This window comes from Capra hircus, chromosome 7, assembly GCF_001704415.2.
Source record: "Capra hircus breed San Clemente chromosome 7, ASM170441v1, whole genome shotgun sequence".
NCBI lineage: Eukaryota > Metazoa > Chordata > Mammalia > Artiodactyla > Bovidae > Capra > Capra hircus.
The window spans coordinates 92,916,194-92,932,834 of NC_030814.1; the positions used below are offsets into that span (position 1 = coordinate 92,916,194).

The window sequence follows — 16,641 nt, forward strand, 5'->3', positions numbered from 1 at the left end:
TTTGAGGAGGGCATGACAGCCCACTCCAGTGTTCTTGCCTGGAGAATCCAATGGACAGAGGAGCCTGGTGGGCTACAGCCCATAGGGACACAGAGATTCAGACACGACTGAAGTGACTTAGCACGCATGCACACATATGCGTTCTTACCTTAGACACCTAATCTCTATCTGCTCACTCTTCTCCACTGCTCCTCAGAGGTTAATGAATGCCTTTCTAGTGGGGTCTTCCCAGAGCATTCTGAGTGCACCACCTGTTAAGCTACCATTGTAGCTGCCAAGTTGAATTCAGCTCTAGCATCCTCAGTCAGTGAATGTGTGGAGAATCTGGTCTTCTTTAGCTATTCAATTAATTAAGAACTTCATTTGATGATGCTATGAGGTATAGATTTTGATTTTCTACCTGATTTTGATTGGAGATATGTGACATCATCTCTGATGTTTCTGGTCTGTTTGTAGCAGTTAGCTATTGCTGAGTAATAAATCATCCCAGAGGTTAGTGGCTGAAACAAACACCATTTCTTTGTGTCTTGACCATGTGTCAGCACTTTGAGTTGGGCTCCGCTGGTCAGTTCTTTAAGTGTCCACTGGGCTTGTTCCTGTGTTTGTGGTCAGTTGTGTGTCAGCTTTACTGGTCCTGGCTGGGCTGTCCCACCATATCTGGGACTCATCTGGGATGTTCCATCTGTCTTCTACTTTGTCTTTTTTGTTGTTAGCCTGGGGTTTGTTCATGTGGTAGAGGCAAGGGGCCCAGTGTAGAAGCAGAAGCAAATAGGCTTCTTGAGGTCTAAGTTTGGAGGTGGCACCACTTTACTTCTGCTGTGCTTATTGGTTCAAAGCAAGTCACAGAACCAGAGAGAGTGAAGAGGTGGTGAACCAAACCCCACATCTTTTTTTTTTAATTTTAATTTTTTCTTTATTTTACTCTACAATTCTGTATTGGTTTTGCCATGCATTGACATGAATGCACCACAGGTGTACATGCGTTCCCAAACATGAACCCCCCCTCCCACCTCCCTCCCCATAACATCTCTCTGGGTCATCCCCGTGTACCAGCCCCAAGCATGCTGTATCCTGCATTGGACATAGACTGGCAATTCGATTCTTACATGATATTATACATGTTTCAATGCCATTCTCCCAAATCATCTCACCCTCTCCCTCTCCCTCTGAGTCCAAAATTCCACTATACACATCTGTGTCTTTTTTGCTATCTTGCATACAGGGTCATCATTGCCATCTTTCTAAATTCCATATATATGTGTTAGTATACTGTATTGGTGGGTTTTTTTTTTCTGGCTTACTTCACTCTGTAAAATAGGCTCCAGCTTCATCCATCTCACCAAAACTGATTCAAATGTATTCCTTTTATGGCTGAGTAATACTTCATTGTGTATATGTACCACAGCTTCAAACCCCACATCTTAAAGAGACGAGTGACAAGGTCGCATTGTGTAGCACGAACCTCATCCCAAGATGTGGACACAGGGAGGAGAAAACAATGACAGCCATTTCTGCAATCAATGATCATTATGGCTGGAAACTATTTGCCACCATTTTGTGTGTGCATACAGTTGTCAGCAGTTTATTCTCATGTCATGCCTCACCACAAGGGAAGTTTTGGAGAAGGGGAAAGTCTAGGTATTGGGAACATCAGGTGGCACACAGGTGGAGTGAATCTCCTGTTTGCAGTCCCCTGTCCTTGCTTCTTCCTCTGCCTTGATCTGGGTTTTCATTTCTACTCACCAGATGTGGACGAATGTGCCAATCCCAGAAGTTGCCCAGAGCATTCGACTTGCCACAACAGTCTTGGAAACTACTCTTGTGTCTGCAACTCAGGATATATATCCAGAAGTGGAAAGAAGAATTTCCAGGGACCAGGGGAGACATGTCAAGGTAGGTGCATGGGTCTTCTGGGGAATCAAGTCCAATCTGTTTGGAAAGACAGCAGTGCTGGACAAAGAGTTAGAAGTTGAGGTAGATCTCAGCTGAGTTCAATATCTTGTCTACAGAACTGAAGCCAATTCATCCATTCATGCATTCATTCAACAAACACTTCTTGAGCACCTACTGTATACCAAGCATTATTCTACAGATGGAGGATACTTTAACAACACAAAAAACATTTATTCTACTAGAACTTCTTATCATGGTGAGAGAATCAGACAACAAACAAAATGTAATCATGTATTTGGGCTGAGTTTGCTGCTAATGGCTTAACATTCTTCCAAGCAGTGACAGTTGTGTTGGCTCAACTGAGGCTACAGGATCCACTTTGAAAGGGGCTCACTCACAAGGGGAAGGTGGTGCTGGCTCTTGGCTGGCAGCTCTGCCCGAGTTGTAAGCTGGTGGTCTAAGATCTTCTCCATGAGAGCTGTTTTTTTGCATGGCTAGTTGAGCTTCCTCACAGTATGGCAGCTGAGTCAAGCATGGGCATCTCAAGAGAACCAGGTGGAAGTGTGTGATATTGTGATGACTTGGCATGGTATTTTTATGACCTAGTGTCACCACCACCACAGTCACATGCGTGCTCAGATTCAAGGGGAGGAAATATAATCCTCATTGGTTTAAGGAATGAGTATCAAAGAAAGGACATTGAATTAAGGGCATTAGGAATGAAAGACATTGTTTCAACTATCTTTGAAAAATACAAACTATTTCCCAAGATGAAGAATATTTGTAACTCTGTTTTCTGGAAATAATTGGATCCCTGGAAAGCCAGGTCATTTCACCTATACAGGTAATGTGATCAGGCTCTCAGACATGGGGCTTTTGTGGACAGCTCCGATTATGTTGGGTGTATAGGTTTTCTGGGGTTTCCCAGGTGCTAAAGAACCGGCCTACAAATTCAGGAGACACATGTTTGATCCCTGGGTCAGGAAGATCCCCTTGAGTAGGGCATGGCGACCCACTCCAGTATTCTTGCCTGGAGAATCCCATGGACCGAGGAGCCTGGTGGGCTACAGCCCATACGGTCACAGAGACTCAGCCACGACTGAAGTGACTTAGCATGCAGCACACATATGTTTTCTACCTTAGACACCTAATCTCTATCTGCTCGCTCTTCTCCAGTGCTCCTCAGAGGTTAATGAATGCCTTTCCTGTGGGGTCTTCCCAGATCATTCTGAGTGCACCAACTGTTAAGCTACCATTGCAGCTGCCAAGTTGAATTCAGCTCTAACATCCTCAGTCAGTGAATGTGTGGAGAATCTGGTCTTCTTTAGCTATTCAATTAATTAAGAACTTCATTTGATGATGCTATGAGGTGGAGATTTTTATTTTCTGCCTGATTTTTATGGAGATATGTGACGTCATCTCTGATGTTTCTGGTGTATTTGTAGCAATTAGCTATTGCTGAGTAATAAATCATCCCAGAGGTTAGTGGCTGAAACAAACACCATTTCTTTGTGTCTTGACCATGTGTCAGCACTTTGAGTTGGGCTCCGCTGGTCAGTTCTTTAAGTGTCCACTGGGCTTGTTTCTGTGTTTGTGGTCAGTTGTGTGTCAGCTTTGCTGGTCTTGGCTGGGCTGTCTCACATATCTGGGACTCATCTGGGATGATCCATCTGTCTTCTACTCTGTCTTTTTTGTTGTTAGCCTGGGGTTTGTTCATGTGGTAGAGGCAAGGGGCCCAGTGCATAAGCAGAAACAAATAGAATCCTTGAGGTGTAAGTTTGGAAGTGGCACCACTTTACTTCTGCTGTGCTTATTGGTTCAAAGCAAGTCACAGAACCAGAGAGAGTGAAGAGGTGGTGAGCCAAACACCACTTCTTAAAGAGAAGAGTGACAAGGTCTCATTGTGTAGCACTAACCTCATCCCAAGGTGTGGACACAGGGAGGAGAAAATGATGACAGCCATTTCTGCAATCAATGAGCATTATGCCTTGAAAGTTTTGCCACCGTTTTGTGTGTGCATAGAGTTGGCCAGAATTTATTCTCACATCATGCCTCACTGCAAGGGAAGTTTTGGAGAAGGGGAAAGTCTAGGTATTGGGAACATCAGGTGGCACACAGGTGGAGTGAATCTCCTGTTTGCAGTCCCCTGTCCTTGCTTCTTCCTCTGCCTTGATCTGGGTTTTCATTTCTACTCACCAGATGTGGATGAATGTGCCAATTCCAGAAGTTGTCCAGAGCATTCGACTTGCCACAACAGTCCTGGAAACTACTCTTGTGTCTGCAACTCAGGATATATATCCAGAAGTGGAAAGAAGAGTTTCCAGGGACCCGAGGAGATATGTCAAGGTAGGTGCAGGGGTCTTCTGGAGAATCAAGTCCAATCTTTTTGGAAAGACAGCAGTGCTGGACAAAGAGTTTGAAGTTGAGTTAGGTCTCAGCTGAGTTCAAAGTCTTGCTTGCAGAGTTGAAGCCAATTCATCCATTCGTGTATTCATTCAGCAAACACTTCTTGAGCCCCTGCTATATAGAAAAGAACTATTGGGAATTTCACCTTTTTCTCAAGTGCTCACGGAACCTTCTCCAGGATAGATCACATCCTGGGCCATAAATCTAACCTTGATAAATTAAAAAAAAAAAAAACCGAAATCATTGTAAGCATCTTTTCTGACCATAATGCATTAAGATTAGATCTCAATTACAGGAGAAAAACTATTAAAAATTCCAACATATGGAGACTAAACGACACACTTCTGAATAACCAACAAATCACAGAAGAAATCAAAAAAGAAATCAAAATATGCATAGAAACGAATGAAAATGAAAACACAGCAACCCCAAACCTGTGGCACACTATAAATCAGTGCTAAGAGGAAAGTTCATAGCAATACAGGCATACCTCAAGAAACAAGAAAAAAAGTCAAATAAATAACCTAACTCTACACCTAAACCAACTAGAAAAGAAAGAAATGGAGAACCACAGAGTTAGTAGAAGGAAAGAAATCTTAAAAATTAGGGCAGAAATAAATGCAAAAGAAACAACAGAGACCATAGCAAAAATCAACAAAGCCAAAAGCTGGTTCTTTGAAAGGATAAATAAAATTGACAGACCATTAGCCAGACTCATCAAGAAACAAAGAGAGAAAAATCAAAACAATAAAATTAGAAATGAAAATGAAGAGATCACAACAGACAACACAGAAATACAAAGGATCATAAGAGACTACTATCAGCAATTATATGCCAATAAAATGGACAATGTGGAAGAAATGGACAAATTCTTAGAAAAGTACAACTTTCCAAAACTGAACCAGGAAGAAATAGAAAATCTTAACAGACCCATCACAAGCATGGAAATTGAAACTCTAATCAGAAATCTTCCAGCAAACAAAAGCCCAGGTCCAGACGGCTTCACAGCTGAATTCTACCAAAAATGTAGAGAAGAGCTAACACCTATCCTACTCAAACTCTTCCAGAAAATTGCAGAGGAAGGTAAACTTCCAAACTCATTCTATGAGGCCACCATCACCCTAATACCAAAACCTGACAAAGGTACTACAAAAAAAGAAAACTGCAGGCCAATATCACTGATGAACATAGATGCAAAAATCCTCAACAAACTTCTAGTAAACAGAATCCAACAGCACATTAAAAAGATCATACACCATGACCAAGTGGGCTTTATCCCAGGGATGCAAGGATTCTTCAATATCCGCAAATCAATCAATGTAATTCACCACATTAACAAATTGAAAAGTAAAAGCCATATGTTTATCTCAATAGATGCAGAGAAGGCCTTTGACAAAATTCAACATCCATTTATGATAAAAACTCTCCAGAAAGCAGGAATAGAAGGAACATACCTCAACATAATAAAAGCTATCTATGACAAACCCACAGCAAACATGATCCTCAATGGTGAAAAATTGAAAGCATTTCCCCTAAAGTCAGGAACAAGACAAGGGTGCCCCCTTTCATCACTACTATTCAACATAATTCTCTAAGTTTTGGCCACAGCAATCAGAGCAGAAAAAGGAATAACGGCATCGAAATTGGAAAAGAAGAAGTAAAACTCTCACTGTTTGCAGATGACATGATCCTCTACATAGAAAACCCTAAAGACCCCACGAGAAAATGACTAGAGCTAATCAATGAATATAGTAAAGTTGCAGGATATAAAATCAACACACAGAAATCCCTTGCATTCCTATACACTAATAATGAGAAAGTAGAAAAAAAATTAAGGAAACAATTCCATTCATCATTGCAACGAAAAGAATAAAATACTTAGGAATATATCTACCTAAAGAAACTAAAGACCTATATATCGAAAACTATAAAACACTGCTGAAGGAAATCAAAGAGGACACTAATAGATGGAGAAATATACCGTGTTCATGGATCAGAAGAATCAATATAGTGAACATGAGTATACTATGTAAAGCAATCTATAGAGTCAATGCAATCCCTATCAAGCTACCTGCAGCATTTTTCACAGAGCTAGAACAAATAATTTCACAATTTCTATGGAAATACAAAAAACCTCGAATAGCCAAAGCAATCTTGAGAAAGAAGAATGGAACTGGAGGAATCAACTTGCCTGACTTCAGGCTCTACTGCAAACCCACAGTCATCAAGACAGTATGGTACTGGCACAAAGACAGAAATATAGACCAATGGAACAAAAAACAAAGCCCAGAGACACCTATGGACACCTTATCTTTGACAAAGGAGGCAAGAATATACAATGAAGTAAAGACAATCTCTTTAACAAGTGGTGCTGGGAAAACTGGTCAACCACTTGTAAAAGAATGAAACTAGATCACTTTCTAACACCATACACAAAAATAAACTCAAAATGGATTAATGATCTAAATGTAAGACCAGAAACTATTAAACTCCTAGAGGAGAACATAGGCAAAACACTCTCTGACATAAATCACAGCAGTATCCTCTATGATCCACCCCCCAGAATTCTGGAAATAAAAGCAAAAATAAACAAATGGGACCTAATTAAAATTAAAAGCTTCTAGTTTCATTCTTTTACAAGTGGTTGACCAGTTTTCCCAGCACCACTTGTTGAAGAGATTGTCTTTACTCCATTGTATATTCTTGCCTCCTTTGTCAAAGATAAGGTGTCCATATGTGTGTGGATTTATCTCTGGGCTTTCTATTTTGTTCCATTGATCTATATGTCTGTCTTTGTGCCAGTACCATACTGTCTTGATGACTGTGGGTTTGCAGTAGAGCCTGAAGTCAGGCAAGTTGATTCCTCCAGTTCCATTCTTCTTTCTCAAGATTGCTTTGGCTATTCAAGGTTTTTTGTATTTCCATACAAATCTTGAAATTATTTGTTCTAGTTCTGTGAAAAATGTTGCTGGTAGCTTGATAGGGATTGCATTGAATTTGTAAATTGCTTTGGGTAGTATACTCATTTTCACTATATTGATTCTTCTGATCCATGAACATGGTATATTTCTCCATCTAATAGTGTCCTCTTTGATTTCTTTCAGCAGTGTTTTATAGTTTTCTATATATAGGTCTTTAGTTTCTTTAGGTAGATATATTCCTAAGTATTTTATTCTTTTCGTTGCAATGGTGAATGGAATTGTTTCCTTAATTTCTTTTTCTATTTTCTCATTATTCGTGTATAGGAATGCAAGTGATTTCTGTGTGTTGATTTTATATCCTGCAACTTTACTATATTCATTGATTAGCTCTAGTAATTTTCTGGTGGAGTCTTTAGGGTTTTCCATGTAGAGGATCATGTCATCTGCAAACAGTGAGAGTTTTACTTCTTCTTTTCCAATTTGGATTCCTTTTATTTCTTTTTCTGCTCTAATTGCTGTGGCCAAAACTTCCAGAACTATGTAGAATAGTAGCGGTGAAAGTGGACACCCTTGTCTTGTTCCTGACTTTAGCGGAAATGCTTTCAATTTTTCACCATTGAGGATAATGTTTGCTGTGGGTTTGTCATAGATAGCTTTTATTATGTTGAGGTATGTTCCTTCTATTCCTGCTTTCTGGAGAGTTTTTATCATAAATGGATGTTGAATTTTGTCAAAGGCCTTCTCTGCATCTATTGAGATAATCATATGGTTTTTATTTTTCAGTTTGTTAATGTGGTGAATTACATTGATTGATTTGCGGATATTGAAGAATCCTTGCATCCCTGGGATAAAGCCCACTTGGTCATGGTGTATGATCTTTTTAATGTGTTGTTGGATTCTGATTGCTAGAATTTTGTTGAGGATTTTTGCATCTATGTTCATCAGTGATATTGGCCTGTAGTTTTCTTTTTTTGTGACATCTTTGTCAGGTTTTGGTATTAGGGTGATGGTGGCCTCATAGAATGAGTTTGGAAGTTTACCTTCCTCTGCAATTTTCTGGAAGAGTTTGAGGAGGATAGGTGTTAGCTCCTCTCGAAATTTTTGGTAGAATTCAGCTGTGAAGCCGTCTGGACCTGGGCTTTTGTTTGCTGGAAGATTTCTGATTACAGTTTCAATTTCCTTGCTTGTGATGGGTCTGTTAAGATTTTCTATTACTTCCTGATTCAGTTTTGGAAAATTGTACTTTTCTAAGAATTTGTCCATTTCTTCCACGTTGTCCATTTTATTGGCATACAATTTACTTTCTAACACCCCACACAAAAATAAACTCAAAATGGATTAAAGATCTAAATGTAAGACCAGAAACTATAAAACTCCTAGAGGAGAACATAGGCAAAACACTCTCAGACATAAATCACAGCAGGATCCTCTATGATCCACCTCCCAGAATTCTGGAAATAAAAGCAAAAATAAACAAATGGGATCTAATTAAAATTAAAAGCTTCTGCACAACAAAGGAAAATATAAGCAAGGTGAAAAGACAGCCTTCTGAATGGGAGAAAATAATAGCAAATGAAGCAACTGACAAACAACTAATCTCAAAAATATACAAACAACTTCTGCAGCTCAATTCCAGAAAAATAAATGACCCATCAAAAAATGGGCCAAAGAACTAAATAGACATTTCTCCAAAGAAGACATACAGATGGCTAACAAACACATGAAAAGATGCTCAACATCACTCATTATTAGAGAAATGCAAATCAAAACCACAATGAGGTACCACTTCACACCAGTCAGAATGGCTGCGATCCAAAAATCTGCAAGCAATAAATGCTGGAGAGGGTGTGGAGAAAAGGGAACCCTCCTACACTGTTGGTGGGAATGCAAACTAGTACAGCCACTATGGAGAACAGTGTGGAGATTCCTTAAAAAATTGCAAATAGAACTACCTTATGACCCAGCAATCCCACTTCTGGGCATACACACCGAGGAAACCAGAATTGAAAGAGACACATGTACCCCAATGTTCATCGCAGCACTGTTTATAATAGCTAGGACATGGAAACAACCTAGATGTCCATCAGCAGATGAATGGATAAGAAAGCTGTGGTACATATACACAATGGAGTATTACTCAGCTGTTAAAAAGAATTCATTTGAATCAGTTCTGATGAGATGGATGAAACTGGAGCCGATTATACAGAGTGAAGTAAGCCAGAAAGAAAAACACCAATACAGTATACTAACACATATATATGGAATTTAGGAAGATGGCAATGACGACCCTGTATGCAAGACAGGGAAAGAGACACAGATGTGTATAATGGACTTTTGGACTCAGAGGGAGAGGGAGAGGGTGGGATGATTTGGGAGAATGACATTCTAACATGTATACTATCATGTAACAATTGAATCGCCAGTCTATGTCTGATGCAGGATACAGCATGCCTGGAGCTGGTGCATGGGGATGATCCAGAGAGATGTTATGGGGAGGGAGGTGGGAGGGGGGTTCATGTTTGGGAACGCATGTAAGAATTAAAGATTTTAAAATTTAAAAAAAAATAAAAAATAAAACATTTTAAATCTTAAAAAAAATTAAAAGCTTCTGCACAACAAAGGAAAATATAAGCAAGGTGAAAAGACAGCCTTCTGAATGAGAGAAAATAATAGCAAATGAAGCAACTGACAACCAACTAATCTCAAAAATATACAAGCAACATATGCAGCTCAATTCCAGAAAAATAAATGACCCAATCAAAAAATGGGCCAAAGAACTAAATAGACATTTCTCCAAAGAAGACATATGGATGGCTAACAAACACATGAAAAGATGCTCAACATCACTCATTATTAGAGAAATGCAAATCAAAACCACAATGAGGTACCACTTCACAGCAGTCAGAATGTCTGCGATCCAAAAGTCTGCAAGCAATAAATGCTGGAGAGGGTGTGGAGAAAAGGGAAACCTCCTACACTGTTGGTGGGAATGCAAACTAGTACAGCCACTATGGAGAACAGTGTGGAGATTCCTTAAAAATTGCAAATAGAACTGCCTTGTGACCCAGCAATCCCACTGCTGGGCATACACATGAGGAAACCAGAATTGAAAGAGACACATGTACCCCAATGTTCATCACAGCACTGTTTATAATAGCCAGGACATGGAAACAACCTAGAGGTCCATCAGCAGATGAATGGATAAGAAAGCTGTGGTATATATACACAATGGAGTATTACTCAGCTGTTAAAAAGAATACATTTGAATCAGTAAACTGGAGCTGATTATACAGAGTGAAGTAAGCCAGAAAGAAAAACACCAATACAGTATACTAACACATATATATGGAATTTGGAAAGATGGCAATGATGACCCTGTATGCAAGACTGCAAAAGAGACACAGAGGTGTAGAGCAGACTTTTGGACTCAGAGGGAGAGGGAGAGGGTGAGATGATTTGGGAGAATGGCATTTAAACATGTATACTATCATGTAAGAAACAAATCGCCAGTCTATGTCCGATGCATGATACAGCATGCTTGGGGCTGGTGCACGGAGATGACCAGAGAGATGTTATGGGGAGGGAGGTGGGAGGGGGATTCATGTTTGGGAACGCATGTACACCCGTGGTGGATTCATGTCAATGTATGGCAAAACGAATACAGTATTTTAAAGTAAAATAAAGTTAAAAAAAAAAAGAGAGAGACCCTAAAAAAAAAAAAAAAAAAGAAAGAAAGAAAACTATTCGAGGGATGGAGGATACTGCAGTGAGTAACACAGGCAAAAATATTTGTTCCCCTGAAACTCCTTGTTGAGGGTGGGAGAAACATGATAAGCAACATACGCGCATGCATCTGCTATTTGGGCTGACTTTGGTGAGGGTGACTTGACTTTGTTCCACAAAGTGTCAGTTGAGCTGGTTCAGCTAAGGGCTAGAAGATCCACTTTAAAGGGGGCTCACTCACAAGGTGAAGCTGGTGCTGAATGAAGCTGTGGGCTGGAGGTCTTAGTTCTCCACATGAGCTGTTTTATCATGGCTCTTTGAGCTTCCTCACAGTTCGGTGGCTGAGTCCAACATGAGCATTCCAAAAGAGCAAGGTGAAGGTGTGTGATAGTTTTATGACTTAGCACAATACTTTCATGAGCTAGTGTCACCACTGCATAGTCACAGAGATGCTCAGATTGAAGAGGAGGAGATATAGAGCCTGCTCAATGGAAGACGTACCCAAGAAGAGACACTGAATGAAGGGCATATGGAAGAGAAGACATTGTTTCAACCATCTTTGGAAGATCCTAGTTGTATTTGAAGAAACTGTGTAACTTTGACTCTTTCTCTCCAGATATAAATGAATGTTCTCAAAGGCCCCCACTTTGTGGTCCTAACTCAATCTGCAGAAACCTTCCAGGAAGGTATGAGTGCAGCTGTTTGACTGGTTTCTCTTCTCCCACTGGAAATAACTGGACCTCTGGAAAGCCAGGTCATTTTGCCTGTACAGTTAATGAGCTCAGATTCTCAGGCTTGGGTCTTTTGTAGACTACTCCTATTGAGTTGAGTACATAGTGTGCTAAACTTGGACACCTAATCTTTGGTCTGCTCACTCTCCTCCACTACTCCTCAGACATTAATGAATGCCTCTCCCATGGGGTCTGCCCAGAGCATTCTGAGTGCACCAACTCTTTGGGAAGCTACCGTTGCAGCTGCAAAGTTGGATTCAGCTCTGGAAACTACACCTGTGAATGTACAGAGAACCTGATTTCTTTTAGCTACTCCTTTAATTAAGCACTTTAGTTGATGATCCTATGAGCTAGAGGTTTTGATCTCCATTTTAGGAATGATCCAAATAAGGCCCAGAAAGATAAAGTGACTAGCTCAAGGATACACAGCTAGTAAGTAGAAAAACATGGTTTTGAACTCTTGTTGAGGGTGTACTATGAGTAGAGCAGTGGGTCAAGCAGTATTTGAGAGTACTGGAGGACCCAGTCCCTAGCCTGATTTTTGCCCTGCTGGGGGCGAGGGTGGTACTGACAATGTCTGGAGACACTTTTGTCCAAACTGCTGATGGTGCTGTGTTGGATGTGTAACTGTCAACTGGTGGGTAGAGACAGAGATCCTGCTAAACCTCCTCCAATGCACAGAATAACGTTCCCACAAGCAAGAATGCTTGATCCCAAATGTAAATAGTACTGAGATAGAGACACTCCTTCCCAGGGAGATCTCAGACCCAAATGTTAGAACTTTTCCCTGAAAGGCATTTGCATGAAGACCTGAGGTTATTCCTGATCCTTGCCCCCATTGCATATTTATTGACTCATCAGGTCACTGGGAAATCTACCTGCTAAATGTGTCTCAAATCTCTCCAGTCTTTTCCATCCTTGGTTTAAGTTCGAACATTATTGCAGCAGTCTTCTCACTGTTTCTAATGGTGCTCCCTCAAATCTATCATTTACACTGCAGCCAGTATGTAACACTCTCACCAGGAGTTAAGGCCTCCAGTTTCCTGAGTCTAAACAACACTATTATTTATTTATAGTGAGGATGGATCTTGGGTACCTCATCTTGAAGTTAGAGATATTTGAAGTCATCTCTGACATTTCTGATCTGTTTGAAGCAGTTAGCTATCGCTGAGTAACATATCACCCCAAAAGGTACTGGCTGAAACAACCGCAATTTTTAATCTCTTGATTCCATGTGTTGGCACCTTAGGTTAGGCTCTGCTGCTCAGTTCTGGTCTCCCCTGGGCTTTTCATGTGTTTGTGGTCAGCTGTGTGTCAGCTTTGGCAATCATGGCTGGGCCATCTCACATATCTGGGACTCATCTGGGATGATCCATCTCTCTTTCCCTTTGTCTTTTCCTTATTAGCCTGAGGTTTGTTCAAATGGCAGAGGCAAGGGGCCCAATGTATGAGCAGAAGAAAATAGGTTTCTTGAGGTCTAAGTCTGGAAGTGGCACCGCATTGCTTCTGCCATTTCAATTGGACAGTGCAAGTTGTAGAGCCAGCTAGAGTCAAGGACTGGTCAACCAAACTGCACGTCTTAAAGAGAGGAGTGACAAGGTCACACTGTGTAGCACAGACTTCATCCCAAAGTGCAGACACAGGGAGGAGTAAAAGATGACACCCATTTCTGCAATCTATAATCATTACAGTTTGAAACAAATGCCAGCCTTTTGCTTGCATACAATTGGCCAGAATTTATTCTCATGTCATGCCTAATTCCAAGGGAACTTAGAAAGGATGAGAAAATCTGGATATTGTGGGGTGCGGGGGGGCATGTGGTGGAGAACAGGTGGGATGAATCTCCTGTTTGCAGTGTTCTGTTCTCACTGCTTCTTCTACCTTGCCCCGGGCTTTCATTTCTACTCACCAGATGTGGATGAATGTGCCAATCAAAGAAGTTGCCCAGAGCATTCGACTTGCCACAACAGTCTTGGAAGCTACTCTTGTGTCTGCAACCTGGGTTTTCAATCCAGAAGTGGAAAGAAAAGTTTCCAGGGGCGAGGAGAGATGTGTGAAGGTATTTGCAGGGGTCTTCTGGGGAATCCAGTCCAATGTGTTTGCAAAGACAGAAATGGTGAGAAGTTGAGGTGGCGCTTAGGTGAGTTCAAAGCCCTCATATGCAAAGCTGAAGCCAATAGCAATTGATTCAACAAACACTTCTTGAGCACCTACTATATGCCAAGCATTATTCTAGGGATGGAGGATACTGTGATAACACAGGAAAAAATATTTATTCTACTGGAACTTCTTATCATGGTGAGAGAATCAGACAACAGACAAAATACAATCATGTATTTGGGCTGTTTGCTGCTGATGGCTTGACATTCTTCCATGCAGTGACAGTTGTGTTGGCTCAACTGAGGGCTAGAGGATCCTCGTTGGAAGGGGCTCACTCACAAGTTGAAGGAAGTGCTGGCTGTTGGCTGGGAGCTCTGCCAGAGTTGGGAGCTGGACGTCTAAGTTCTTCTCCGTGCTGCTAAGTCACTTCAGTCATGTCCGACTCTGTGCGACCCCATGGACTGCACCACCCAGGTTTCTCTGTCCTTGGCATTTTCCAAGCAAGAGTACTAGAGTGGGTTTCCATTGCCTTCTCAATGAGAGCTGTTTATTTTCATGGCTAGTTGAGCTTCCAAACACTATGGCAGCTGAGTCAAGCATGGGCATCTCAAGAGAACCAGGTGGAAGTGTATGATGTTGTGATGATTTGGCATGGTATTTTTATGACCTAGTGTCACCACCACCACAGTCACATACATGCTCAGACTCAAGGGGAGGAAATATAAATCTCATTGGTTGATGGAAAGAGTATCAAAGAAAGGACATTGAATTAATGGCATTAGGAATAAAAGACATTGTTTCAACTATCTTTGGAAAATACAAACTATTTCCCAAGATAAAGAAAATTTGTTACTCTGTCTGGAAATAATTGGATCCCTGGAAAGCCAGGTCATTTCACCTGTACAGGTAATGTGCTCAGGCTCTCAGGCATGGGGCTTTTGTGAACAGCTGCAATTGTGTTGGGTGCATATGTTTCCTGGGGCTTCCCAGGTGCTAAAGAACCGGCCTACAAATTCAGGAGACACATGTTTGATCCCTGGGTCAGGAAGATCCCCTTAAGAAGGGCATGGCAACCCACTCCAGTATTCTTGCCTGGAGAATCCCATGGACAGAGGAGCCTCGTGGGCTACAGCCCATACGGTCACAGGGATTCAGACACGACTGAAGTGACTTAGCACACATGCACACATATGTGTTCTTACCTTACACACCTAATCTTTATATGCTCACTCTTCTCCACTGCTCCTCAGAGGTTAATGAGCACCTTTCCAGTGGGGTCTTCCCAGAGCATTCTGAGTGCACCAACTGTTAAGCTACCATTGCAGCTGCCAAGTTGAATTCAGCTCTAACATCCTCAGTCAGTGAATGTGTGGAGAATCTGGTCTTCTTTAGCTATTCAGTTAATTAAGAACTTCATTTGATGATGCTATGAGGTAGAGATGATGATTTTCTACCTGATTTTTATGGAGATATGTGATGTCATCTCTGACGTTTCTGGTGTATTTGTAGCAGTTAGCTATTGCTGAGTAATACATCATCCCAGAGGTTAGTGGCTGAAACTAACACCATTTCTTTGTGTCTTGACCATGTGTTGGCACTTTGAGTTGGGCTCCACTGGTCAGTTCTTTAAGTGTCGACTGGGCTTGTTCCTGTGTTTGTGGTCAGTTGTGTGTCAGCTTTGCTGGTCTTGGCTGGGCTGTCTCACATATCTGGAACTCATCTGGGATGATCCATCTCTGTTCTGCTTTGTCTTTTTTGTTGTTAGCCTGGGGTTTGTTCATATTGTAGAGGCAAGGGGCCCAGTGTATAAGCAGAAGCAAATAGACTTCTTGAGGTGTAAGTTTGGAAGTGGCACCACTTTCTTCTGCTGTACTTATTGGTTCAAAGCAAGTCACAGAACCAGAGAGAGTGAAGAGGTGGTGAGCCAAACCCCACATCTTAAAGTGAAGAGTGACAAGGTCGCGTTGTGTAGTACGAACCTCATCCCAAGGTATGGACACAGGGAGGAGAAAATGATGACAGCCATTTCTGCAATCAATGATCATTATGTCTTGAAAGTATTTGCCACCATTTTGTGTGTGCATAGAGTTGGCCAGAATTTATTCTCACGTCATGCCTCACTGCAAGGGAAGTTTTGAAGAAGGGGAAAGTCTGGGTATTTGGGAGCATCAGGTGGCACACGTGGAGTGAATCTCCTGTTTGCAGTCCCCTGTCCTTGCTTCTTCCTCCGCCTTGATCTGGGTTTTCATATCTACTCACCAGATGTGGACGAATGTGCCAATCCCAGAAGTTGCCCAGAGCATTCGACTTGCCACAACAGTCTTGGAAACTACTCTTGTGTCTGCAACTCAGGATATATATCCAGAAGTGGAAAGAAGAGTTTCCAGGGAGCAGGGGAGACATGTCAAGGTAAGTGCAGGGGTTTCTGGGGAATCAAATCCAATTTGTTTGGAAAGACAGCAGTGTTGGATGAAGAGTTAAAAGTTGAGGTAGCTCAGCTGAGTTCACAGTCTTGTCTGCAGAACTGAAGCCAATTCATCCATTCATGCATTCATTCAACAAACACTTGTTGAGCACCTACTGTATGCCAAGCATTATTCTAGGGATGGAGGAAACTGTGACAATACAGAAAAAACATTTATTCTACTGGAACTTCTTATTATGGTGAGAGAATCAGACAAGAAACAAAATACAGTCATGTATTTGGGCTGAGTTTGCTGCTGATGGCTTGACATTCCTCCATGCAGTGACAGCTGTGTTGGCTCAACTGAGAGCTAGAGAATCCACGTTGAAAGGGGCTCATTCACAAGGTGAAGGTGGTGCTGGCTGTTGGCTGGGAGCTCTGCCAGAGTTGTAAGCTGCAGGTC

The 16,641-nt window shown here is 41.4% G+C and overlaps 1 protein-coding gene across 2 annotated transcripts in view; it reads left to right on the forward strand.

Moving 5' to 3' along the window:
- Nucleotides 1-16,641, forward strand: part of ADGRE1 (adhesion G protein-coupled receptor E1) — a 94,955-nt gene that overhangs the window by 35,765 nt on the left and 42,549 nt on the right. For both annotated transcript variants that reach the window (XM_018050945.1, XM_018050946.1), the window contains 2 exons: nt 1,747-1,893; nt 16,037-16,183. In XM_018050945.1, coding sequence (XP_017906434.1) covers nt 1,747-1,893; nt 16,037-16,183 — 294 coding nt within the window. The remainder of the gene's footprint in view (nt 1-1,746; nt 1,894-16,036; nt 16,184-16,641) is intronic.